Source organism: Rhamphochromis longiceps, linkage group LG13, assembly GCF_057381845.1.
Source record: "Rhamphochromis longiceps isolate RC_006_pf linkage group LG13, R_longiceps_female_GT1.1, whole genome shotgun sequence".
Lineage (NCBI taxonomy): Eukaryota > Metazoa > Chordata > Actinopteri > Cichliformes > Cichlidae > Rhamphochromis > Rhamphochromis longiceps.
Window position 1 is genome coordinate 1,903,388 of NC_140569.1, and position 11,978 is coordinate 1,915,365.

The following is an 11,978-nucleotide window of genomic DNA, read 5'->3' on the forward strand; positions in this document are numbered from 1 at the left end:
GTTTGTTTTCAAAATAAACAGACGTCACATGACACATAAGTTATTACCAAACAGATACGAGTTTAACGACCACGCGGCGCCACGCCTCACAGCTCCGGTGCAGAGTGCGACTGTGGCCGCTGAGTTCTTGCAGTTCTTAAACACTGTAAACACAAATGGCGAGTTCTCCCACTTGCCGTTTGTGTTTACGGTTTCATCGTTTTGCTTTAAAGACTCGACACCAGCTGGGCAGCAATTATGGATCCGTCCGGGACCACCTCCTGTTCGATGCTGCTGATTGGCGGGGGGGCGTTTCCCTGCGCTCCTGTCTGCTTCACGTGAGCTTTGGTCTGCAGGTGAGCCTTGAGAAAGGTGAACAGGCGGAAGTGTTTACCGCAGTCGCGGCAGCTGTACGGCATCTCGCCGCTGTGGATGCTGCGGTGCCTCATGAAGCTTGTGGCGAGGTTGAAGGTCTTGGGGCACAGCGAGCAGCGGTACGGTTTCTCCCCGGTGTGTGTGTAGCGGTGGTCGCGCAGCAGCTCCTTCAGACGGTAGCTTTTCCCACAGATGTCGCAGTGGAAAGGTTTCTCCCCGGTGTGGCTCCGCTGATGTGCGCGGTACTGCGATGGGTTCGGGAACTTCTTGCCGCAGACCTCGCAGCTAACGATGGCGTTGACAGCGGGCAGCTCGTCGGCGGGCAGCTCGTGCGAATGTTTGCTGATGACGTGGTTTTTCAGGCAGCGGAAGCTCTTGCCGCAGATAGAGCAGAGCTGCCGCTCGCCAGTGTGCGTCGCCTGGTGGCTGCGCAGGTTGGCGGCCTGCGTGAAGCCCTTCCCGCAGGTGGGGCAGCGGAACGGCCGCACTTCCTGGTGCACCAGCTTGTGGCGTGTCAGGTGGCAGGCGTGGTAGAAGCCCTTCCCGCAGACGTCACAGATGAACGACTTGTCGAAGTGCGTGATGCGGTGCGTCTTCAGCACGCTCACGCAGGCGTAGCCCTTTCCGCAGATGTCGCAGTGGCAGCTCTTCTCGCCGGTGTGCCGCGCCTTCACGTGCAGGTCGCGATGCGCCTTGTGGTTAAACCTCTTCGGGCAGAAGTCGCAGATGTACGGCAGCAGCCCGTGTTTTTTCAGCTCGTGTTCACGCAGTTTCAGGACACCAGTGAACCGCAGGCCACACACCGAGCACGCCGGGTGAGCCTTCTTCTCGTGGTCGGCGAGCCGCTCGCTGTTTGGAAACAACATGGCGCAGTGCGAGCACTGTAGGTGAGTCTCTGTTGCCTCACCAGACACCACGATTTGAGCTCTCTTCCTGCGGCCGCGAGGCCTCTTCCTGACCCCACCCACTGCCGCTGAGGCACTGCTGGATGGAGGCGACGTCGAGCGAGCGTACTCGTGGTCATCGGCCTGAGGCGCAGACGAGGAGGGGGAGAGCTCTGTCCCCTGACCTGTTACATCACACGTGCTTTCATTTCCACCTGCAACAGAGCAACAGGAAGTCTGTGAGCGGGACGTTACTCGTAGACGGGACAGTCGGACAGCGCTCGCACATCTTAAAAAACTATCAAGTAACCTGAGAAAATATGATGTCACGGCCAATCATGATGCTTTGATTTCACGCTACAGACAACACCTTCACCAAACAGGTGCCTGTCTGGGGGTGTGGCCTACTGCATAACACCCACACTGTGGATAAGAACCTCACCTTTTTCAGGTTTAATCAGTGACAAATCAAAGGAGCGACTTCTCACCGTTAGCGTGACTCTCCAGTGACACCAGCACACACTGTGAGTCTGCGGTGGCATTCTGAAAGACACAGGACAGGTGTCAGTGCTCGCTTAGCGCTCGTTCTCTGGCAGTTTGCTGGACTCACTCACTGACCTCATAAACCAAGATGTAGGTCTGCTCTGAGGGGGGGAAGGGAGCGCCACCGCCGCCTTCGCCTGCAAAACAGGAAACAGCAAGTACACAACCTGAAGCGTTTAGGTGGTGATGTAATCATTCTTTCAGGGACCCCGTCCCAGCTGTTCAATCTGCAGCCAATCAGAGGTCAGAGTACTGACCTCCGGCTGTCTCTGAAACATCATCGCTCCCATCATGCATCTGGCCCACGTTCTCGCCGCTCTTCATAACGCTCAGATTGACCAGCTTCAGGATTTTCTCCACAGCTTCAAAACAGAGATGCTCGACGAGAGCGCCGAGTTTCTCCTGTGAGGAAAACACACACACCGTTTCATGACTCATGTTTTCTGATGATAGGTGATGGATCTTCATTGGGAATGTTCTTGTTTTTAGGTTTTCTTCACTGTCACTCCGACTCAACAAAACTGTCTGCACATGATCACACATATGAGGGGAAAAAGGTTCATATTTGGTTCAGGATATTTCCCAAAAACAATGCTGAACGCTAACCTATACTTGGAATCTGTGAGGTAAAAGCAGAAAAACAGCTCCTGCTGCAGGTGAATGTCTTTACCTGTGTGTTAAGCGAAACTTTTCTCTTTCCAACTTAAAACATGCCGAAATGTAGGCGGCTTAGATTTCAGTCACAGGTAAGAAGGAGGAGCCAATTTTCAGGCTCTAGGTCTAAGTAGTCTCGGTTGTAATGATTTGTGTCACTGAGTTAATAAATTATTGACGAACTAAAATTGGAGGATTTTTAAATGGAGCTCGGGATGATGACATCGGGACTTTGGGAGTGAGTAAACCACTTAAACACCTCGCGCTTCTTCTTCGTCTTCTCTCGCACGCACACCGTGAGCACGTGAAACCGGAAGAGCTGGAGTTGAGCTAGCTGTTAGCGAGAGTTAGCTGGGCTGGCTTACCTCGGCTTCGAGGCTTTGTCTGTTTAAAGAAGCTCCCTCCACAGCGCTGAAAATCTCCGTCACCACCGCCCTGGCCAGGCTGTTGACGACGAGCGCCACTTCATTCCTGAAAGTGCTTAAATCAGCCATTTTTTAGGAGTTCCCACTCTCAGTGGCCAGTTAGCTTAGCAACCAAACCGCTAATGTGGATAGAGGAAGTGACGTAATTGGCTTATCCCGCAGGCACTGGTCGGGAAAGGGAAGCGGAAAGTGAATAAAAGTACATTTATTGATTTTCTGCTGAATCTACTGAAGGCGTCGCGCATTGGATAATAAACATTACGAAAAATCCTTAAATTACATGATTTTAAAATAGAGTTTGGCTTACTTCAGTGTGGAATATGAACGTAAATGTGTCTTTAATGGAATAGAATAGAGATATCCTTTATTGTCCCTCACCGGGACAGGCGGAGCATGCAGATTCACACAAAAGTAAAGAATATGAAATTTAAAAAAACAACAATTAAGAGACTGTAGAGGCAGATTTCCAACATTAAAAAAGCAGGACTCACAGAAATGTGCAGCTGAGTAGGATTATTGGTGCACAAAATGCTGTATATTTGTGCTTAAAAACCAACAACAACAGACTATTTAGCAAAAATGGAAAAACTGCAAATACCAGCAGGATGTAAATACTTTATTGAGTTTGTTGGGAGCTGTGACGGAAGTCCAACAGCTGCTGGGAGGAGGGACCTGCAACACTCCTTTGTGCACTGTGGATGCAGCAGGGTGAGACCAAAGGAGCTCTCCAGTTCTGCCACAGCTTCATGCGTGGGGTGGAGACACCGTCCAAGGATTCTTCTGTCTCCTACCACCTGCACTGGGTCGAGGGGGCATCCTAGCACAGAGCTGGCCTTTATGAGCTGGTCCAACTGCTTCCTCTCAGCTGTAGATAAGTTGCCGTTCTAACAAACAACATCATGATGGCTGATGATACACGTGTAATTTAATTCAGATAACACAGAAAAAACAGTATTAAATGGTATAAAAACATTTTTATTTTCAAAGGTGCCTGTTTTTCTTCTAATACCAGCAGCAATGCCTAAAATGGAATTAAATCATATTTTCAATTCATCCTTCAGTTTCATTACATTTGTTTTATAACAGAAAGATGAAGATTAGTGAATCTCTTGGCCTTTTATGAATTTTATTTGTATTTTTTCACCTATCTGGTTAATTTGGGGTACCGCTAAGTAGGTATGGAAGTCAGTGGGTGGCAAAAGTGAAACAATTCACAAAAAATTTGAATTAAACATTTATGGTACTCAAAGTTTCCTGTTAAAACTGAATATAGAATTTGGAAACTTTATAGAATGATGCTCTTTTAAAACTAGTAGTAAATATGTGCCTCTTTTTTTTCAGCTGATGTGTAAAATTAAGTTTTAATCAGTGTTTGTGTTAATAAATCACAACAAAGCTCAGCTGATTCCAAAAATACTTCTTTATTTTCCACCCTGCTGAATCTCCACCTGTATAAGCATATACTAATAATAATAATAATAATAATGATAAAATGTTTGAAATCTTACATTTAAATTACATTCACAGAGTTTCAGTCAAGCAGGTCCAACTATAAAACACAAAAACCAACAGGAAGAAAACATTAGATATTCTCAGACTCCCAAAAACCATGGATATAAAACATAAACACACACACACACACACACACACACACACACACACACACACACGTCTTTCACAGTCTTTTAGAAAAGACTCCAACCCCTCGAGGCTGATCTGAACGTCACAGCATTGGTGTTCATCTTAACGATGAACATTAGTTTCCCAGGAGCACGGCGAGCACAGCCAATCACTATTTTGTTGTTTCAGAACATAAGTTAGCATACTTAATGATTAGCATGCTTAATGCTAGTGCTCTGTTAGTATCAGGCTATTTTAGCACACTAACAACACTTTGTCGCACAGTGCAGAAATTACCACCGTAGCATGCCACTAGCATGGTAAATCTGAAATGTTCAAATACTAATACAAAAAGTTAATAGTAGTGATTAAAGCTTTTTTGAAGTGCTAAAGTTTGCTAGCTGATCCTTATAGTATAACACAGGGTTTACATATATTAGCATGTTAGCTAAAAATAGCTTTAAGTAATAGCATTTTCTATCAAAATATGTTATCATGACTCATATTTTCCCATTATTTGTTTCACTGTTAACACTTGTTGACAACTGAAACTTTTAATATCATTGTTTTTCATCTAAAATCAGAACTTTTTTTGTCGCTAACACTGAGAAAATAAAGTCAGCTACAAAATGCTTACATGATCAATCCTGCTGATATTTTAACAGGTAGTAGCACACCAAAACAATATTTATATTAGCTCTTAGCTTTGTTAGCAAACCAGCAGCTAGCGTTTGAACAAACTAACTTTGCATAGTAACAAGTAAAGTTTTGGCTGCGTTTGTTTCAATTGGCTGTGCTTCCTGAAAGAGCCAATCCCATCACAGCGCTGCCTGAACAGAACACCTTCCTCCTCTTTGGTCAGATCATCTTCAGCTATGTTCGTCTGATTCGCTGCAGCTTTGTTGCTGTGGTGAAGAGGCGGTTCTTATCGAGGCTCCGCCCTCCTCTTGCTGCTGCTGTTTAGATGAGCTGGACAGGTCAATGGCCACCTCCTCCTCCACCTCGTCCTCTTCCTCCTCCATCAGCTTGTCCTCCTCCGGCTCCTGGGCCTTGCTGGAACCTCGTCGTTCCGAGGCATCGCAGAACGAATCGGAGCGCGCCGAGTCGGACGCCGGAGGGCTGGAACACTTTTTGGACATTTCCAAAGACTTCTTGTGCATCCCTGTGGGGGCGGAGTCACATTCAGGTTCAGTCCAGTGCGAACTGCAGTGTTGTTTACATGTTTGTTCACTGCTATGGTAACATGAAAACATTCAGGCCCGTGTTACACGCAGCACTTCATTGTTTACTCTAAAGGCTTATTGATCACTGATCGGTGTGTATTGATGCTGCTGTGGTGCACGTGTGGCACTGACGTGCATGCGGCTCACCGAGCAGCCAGGGGGCGCACGATCCCATCATGCCGTTCTTGGCAGAGTTGAGGATGGACTCGGGCAGCGGGATGGAGTGTCGCACCATGGCGCCGTACAGACCGTACTCCGCCATGACGCTGCTGCGACCCCAGCACTTCTCACGCTTACGCCACTTGGCCCGCCGGTTCTGAAACCACACCTGGAAATAAAACAGGAAGTACAGAGGTCAGAGGTCGTGCCCAACACTTGAGCAGGTAAACAAATAAATAATGTGTTACACAGAGAAATAAAAACAACACGATTTCACATGTTCACAGCATTTCTCAATAAAATCAACAAAACAGAACAAAGTTCAGATCAGATTAAAGCCCAAATATTAAAAACCAAACAGCCTCTTCAAATAAATTCATTAAATCAATAATAAAAACAATTTGAAAAAAATACTTCTTTTTTTTTTAATTGAGAAAACTTGATTTTACGCTGATGTTTCCCCCTCACAGGAAATCTGTCTCTGATTTGAATGATTCAGGGTTTTCGCATTACAGATGTTCCTCGGATCAGTTCTCCACTCTGCTGATTGGTCAGATTGATGTCACCTGATCGGGACCCTCACCTGTATCCTGTCCTCGGGCAGCTCCGTCTTCATGGCCAGCATCTCCCGGGCGTACACGTCGGGGTAATGAGCCTCCTGGAAGGCCTTCTCCAGCTCCTCCAGCTGGTGGGAGGTGAACACCGTCCTGAACACAGCAGCAGACCCGATCATGTTTCATTCTTCATCACGTTTGATCTTCTTCATTACTGACATCACTGATTATTTTATTTACACTTCTAAGAATTGTTCATGACTGAAAATTTAAAAAAAAAAAATCAGGTTAAAATATGAAATCTTTTTATTTTATTATCATCATCTGTCTTCTCTCCTTAATTACTGGAACCTGATTATTGATTATTATTTATTGAATTCAGTAAAGCAGCCACGGTTTGGTTTGTTCCTCCATTTTTTTTCTATGATTTGATTGAAAATGTTTTCTGCTTTTCACTAATGGAACAATCACGATTCATCATCAACATTATAATATTTATGACACAAAGCTTTCAATAATAAAATAATAATAAATGTTTTTAATAATCACGATGAATCAAAGTTCTTTTTTCTGCTAGAAACGAATTAATTCGTAGTTTTAACTTAATTAAAATATATTTAAGCCTTGCGTGAAGCTGAAATGTGTCTTTAAAAATCTTTTTTTCGTTTCTTCTTTTTTATTTCTTCACGTTGCTGAATTCAGAATAAAAATCTGAATGTGTGTTTGGGTTTTTTCAGCGTTTTTTCTCTTATTTGTATTTTTGTCCGAATTCAACGGAAACACCGAAAAAACATGAAAAGAGCACAGAATTAGAATTTTAAAAAGGCCAAATGTTTAAAAAATGACCCTGAATTATTTCTTCGTTTTAAAAACATTCGGTTCGTTGAGTTCTGCAGTTTTCCTCACCGGTGTCTCCTCTTCTTCCTCTTCTGAGAGTTTCCGGAGGTTTTGGGGTCGTTTCGGTCCGACAGACACTCTTCATCTGCGACAGCAAAGAGAAAAAAATCAAATCTGAACGAAAAATCATCAGAAACAAAATAAAGTTGAGATAAAGGAGCCAATAAACTCGGGTCGGTGATGACGCTGAAGGCCTCGTGACTAAAACCAGATTAAAAGCCAAAAAATATTTTAGGGACGCGTCAGCACAGAACCCGAGCCGGGCTTCTTCCAGCCTGTCTCCGTACCGGAATAGGCCTCCCGCTGGGCCTCCAGGTTCTGCAGGTAGTGGCTGTCGGGCCGGGCCTGCAGCAGCGGCAGGTGTCCAGGCAGGAAGCACGGCGCCCCGGCGGGCTGCTGCGCCGCCAGGCTGCACAGGAAGCCTAGGCCAAGGGGCAGCGACCCCCCCGGGAAGGAGAACCCGCCGAGGCCGGGACCGGCCCCGTGCTGCTCCGTCCCGGGCCCCGAGGCGAAAGGAGCCCCGCCGGGCTGCTGCCGGGCCTGCAGGTCTGTCTCCAGGCCCAGCAGGTCGGTGATGGCGAAGCCTTTGGAGCGGAGCCCGGGGCCGTGCAGCCGGCTCTTGTCGATGCCGAAACCCGGGGACAGCAGCTTCACCCGCGGCTTCTCCTCGCTGAGCTCCTCCCGCCCGGTCATCATGGAGCAGAGGAGGTGATGGAGCAGAGGAGGTGATGAAGGTGGAGAACAGAGCGGCAACGGGCGGCGGGCAGCTTTATCAGGCCCGGGATCCCAGCGGCGGCCAATCAGGGCACAGAGCAGGAGGGGTGGGGGTGGGGGGGGGGCTCAATCCCAGAGGATTAATTGCCACCAATTTCCCTCCAATCCGATCAGGATTTCAGAGGAAGAAGAGGAGGAGGAAGACTGTTTATCTTTGATGCGGCCAAACATCACAGAGCATCCACCAATCAGCTGCTGCCATCAGCACCATCAGATTTCACAAACCTAATCTAGGCTCCATCAAGGCCGCTTAAACTGTGGGGCGCGGCCCACGGGGGCCGTGCTGACAGCAGGATGGGTCTAAGGGAGCCGCAGACTGACACTGCGAAGGCTGCGGTCACGTGACCCTCGTGCACTTCTGTTTGTGCTCTTTTCATGACCCTAAAAATGACCTCTGACCTCTCTTCACAGGTGTTTGATGCTTTGGATTTGCTGTAATCTGACTTCAGCTGCTGTTAAATGTACAAAATAAAGAAAACTGGATTTTAAAAGTGCTGAAAAGTCAGTTTTAATGATCGATGAATTTTATTTACAGACAGAAAAATCTAAACTCAGCAAAATAAACTATTAAATCAAGGAAGTGAGTAAAGAATCAAATGCACAGTTCCTACTTTATCCGTTGGATTTATTTCCTGGATTTGGTGCCATTTTATTTCTTTTTTTAAACATTGATTTATTTATTTTCCTTTCTGAGGTTTTGAACCTCCACACACAGTATGTTCATTTTTTATATTTCATTTATTGTCATTATTTTGACAATAATGCTAGAAGAATTGAATAAAAGTGAAAATAAAGATAATAAAGATGATGATCTGCGGGTGGAGCGGGTGGAGCTGATGAGGATAAACAGAGAAAATCAGCTGTTTGTCTCTTTGGGCAGAAAACGAAGCTCCTGCTGATGAAAGTCAGGCTGGAAATTAGGGCCAAGTTGGCGATTAATCCCTCAGGATTGACTGCAGGCTTGCAGTGTGTGTGTGTGTGTGTGTGTGTGTGTGTGTGTGTGTGTGTGTGTGTGTGTAAGAAGGTAAAAATGGTCAACTGGTTTTAAAAGCAATTAGAGGAATCTGCTTATCAGAGATAATTAAAGCAAATTTGGGCTGTTTTTAAATCCCTCTCTGTTCTCCTTCTTCTTCTCTTTTTTATTGTGGGCGTCACAGTTTGAGCAGATTACAGATTAAATCATCCGATGCGTTCATGCGCTCGTTAATGTGCTCGTGTTAAATTAGAGCAAAGAAGCTCATTGCTCTCACTTCATCGGGACGCCCGAGTCTCCGACATTCGAGCGCCAAACAAAGTCAGAGGTCGTGTCCAAATTCATGGGCTGCATCCTCCTGAGGACCCGGCCTTTGCGGTCTACGTGGGCCGGGTCCTCAGGAGTCGGGAAGGCCGGAAGTAAACGGCTGTGAAATTGGACGGTCTCGCCTTCAGATTAGCGTCGCCGCTGTCTCGGTGGAGTTTAATAAACTCGCCGTCTGCTCCGTGCTATCTAAAATATAACAGGACACTGGCGTAAACTCTCGACCGTCTCATACTTCTGTTTAATCAGTTTTCTGTTTGACGTTTAGTCAGCTGTGTGAAAACCAAGGAGGAACCCACCCGGGGGATTAATAAAGTTTTATTTTATCTAATAACTTTGATCTCAACCAAACCGATTTACTCACGAACAAACAAAACACTGAAAAAAGCCAAACAATAACATTTTAGGTTGTCTAAGTGACTTATATATTACGTTTAACCCGAGCAGCGAAACTCCGCGGTGATCTGAAAATGATGTGCCAGAGTTGCGCCGTTCTCGGCGGCTTCAGTGACCCTCGAGCTCCCGGCTAGCTGTCGAGCTGGTGGGTAGCAGACGTCTCCGAAAACGTCGAAGCACTTTTGCAAATATGGGATATCTTGATAAACCGAGCAGATATTTGATGTTTACACAACTACTTTCTCGCCTGAAAATATGTTAAAAGTTTATTTTGTGACCCAGAAAGAATAATAAGAGTAATATTAAAATTAAGCAGCGGCCGCCATTGTTGGAAACTGGAGTTTGGCTGGGTCACGCTATGAATTCTGGGCACGCTGGAGAGATTATATCTCTCGGTTGGCCTGGGAACGCCTTGGTGTTCCCCCGGATAAGCTGGAGGAGGTGGCTGAGGAGAGGGAGGTCTGGGCTTCTCTGCGTGGGCTGCTGCCCCCGCAACCTGGCCCCGGATAAGTGGAAGAAAATGGATGGACGTCAGTGTGACGCAGCCGTTATCACCCAGAAATCATTTTTAAAAAATCAAATAAGAAACTAGAGAAACACGAGAGACGTACTGAAACAGAGCTGCACAGGTGAACCTTCACGTGCACGCCAAGAAGAGGAGGAGGAAGCTGATTGGATGAGCGGTGGAATTACTCAACCTCAGCTGAAAGTCTGTAGAGTCTGTACCTGATTACTGACGAGAGCTGAAACATCTGTGCACATCTGTGTCCAGGAGGAAAGGGGGAGACCCTGAACGCACCGCGGCGGCCTGCAGAGCCCACGAAACGTTCACAGACATCAGAGAGTTTATCTGCCTGCACTGTATTTGAGCTTACATGTGTTTGATTTTTACAAAACTTCACCAAATTACAATTTATGGGTTTTTGTGTTTCTTATTTTATTCGTTCAGTTATATTTAATAATTTTTTTATCCTTTAGTGTTTTGCTTTTTATTGGGTTGTTTTACCTTCAGTGTAATTATTTTTTCTGTCTTAGTGTTCAAATCTGGTTTTAACCTTTAACCTTTGTTGCTGTTTTAATGTTTATGTTTTGTTCATCATTTTATTTTGAGGTTTCATGGTTTTATTTGTGGAAACATCACGTTTGAAATCTGAGACGGCTGAGCAAAAACACGATGTTCTTCTTCTCTGCCGCTTTAATCAGCCGCTCACATTTGCAGGAAGATGAAAACAGAGCTCGGAGGGTTCATCAGGAGACGCCCATCTCGCCCCGCCGCTCACAAACAAGATGATAACAACAACGAGCAGAGGCGACACGGCTCGTTATCTTCTTTAATCTGAGGGCGCTCTTTGTTATCTCACTGATAACAAAACTGCAAAAACAACTGAGCATTCATGCGCCGGCCCTCGGCGTGCTGCAGCGGCGGCCCTCGGCGTGTGCTTGAGACACCCTCGGCGTGCTGCAGCGGCGCCCGCTCTGACTCAGTGGATCTCTGTGGATCAGTGTGTCCTGAACCAGCTCAGACACAGACTGTATATAAAAGACGGACAGCGCTTCTGTGAAACGTGAACTTAAATCTGAGTTTGTCCTGACAGACGCGCAGCGCTGCAAACGTTTCTTATCAGAGCTTTTCAATATCGATGACGTGCAGCGGAGGAGGAAACAAAGGGGGAGGAGCTTCAAGAAGCGCAGCAGAGTGGCTCGCGCTGGGATATCCGTGCAGCAGGTGGTTTCTCCGTCTTCACCACGTTAAACCAAATTTTCATGGCTTCTGCTCGTGATGGCGGGGGGCGGGTTCGTTGATTATTTTGGCGCCAAGCCCCTCTGGGTGAAAGGAGGAGGCGGGTTTCCCCTGAGAGCGTGGACACGCCCACATAAAGGAGCAGCAGGAGCATCCATTTGTCAGGCTGCCGTAACCTCCACACACCAGCCTGACCTCTGACCTCTGCATCAACAGCAGCTAAACGCAACAATAAGACTGTGAGAGGCACAGCCCTGCAGAGCAGTCATCAGATTTTACTTTTGCATCATGCTTATCAGCCGGTGTGATGGAGAGGTCAGAGGTCAAAGCTGACCGTTTTCTACTCTGTGGTGTTGGCGGCGCTGACACGTGCTGACACGTGAGCGTCTGTGACTTTCATGAAGTCTCAGTTATCGTTTCAGCGTAAAGAAATAAACCAACAGTGGAATAATCTGAT

General features: G+C 46.4%; 2 protein-coding genes across 3 annotated transcripts; both read right to left on the reverse strand.

Moving 5' to 3' along the window:
- Window positions 1-61: 61 nt before the first annotated feature.
- LOC146654993 (uncharacterized) lies at window positions 62-3,033 on the reverse strand. The gene is made up of 5 exons (XM_085429018.1): window positions 2,801-3,033; window positions 2,039-2,183; window positions 1,857-1,918; window positions 1,727-1,781; window positions 62-1,453 (listed from the first exon to the last, which is right to left on the reverse strand). The coding sequence occupies exons 1-5, from the start codon at window positions 2,927-2,929 to the stop codon at window positions 207-209; spliced, it is 1,638 nt and encodes a 545-aa protein (XP_085285144.1). The 5' UTR covers window positions 2,930-3,033; the 3' UTR covers window positions 62-206.
- vsx1 (visual system homeobox 1 homolog, chx10-like) lies at window positions 2,957-8,035 on the reverse strand. Of its 2 annotated transcripts, none has more exons than XM_085429020.1 (5): window positions 7,601-8,035; window positions 7,323-7,398; window positions 6,446-6,569; window positions 5,851-6,031; window positions 2,957-5,642 (listed from the first exon to the last, which is right to left on the reverse strand). In XM_085429020.1, exons 1-5 carry the CDS (start codon window positions 8,007-8,009, stop codon window positions 5,350-5,352), a joined length of 1,083 nt encoding a protein of 360 aa, XP_085285146.1. In that variant the 5' UTR covers window positions 8,010-8,035; the 3' UTR covers window positions 2,957-5,349. The 2 variants fall into 2 exon arrangements, with proteins under 2 accessions (XP_085285146.1, XP_085285145.1); XM_085429019.1 differs by having other exon boundaries at window positions 3,055-5,642; window positions 5,836-6,031.
- Window positions 8,036-11,978: the final 3,943 nt, after the last annotated feature.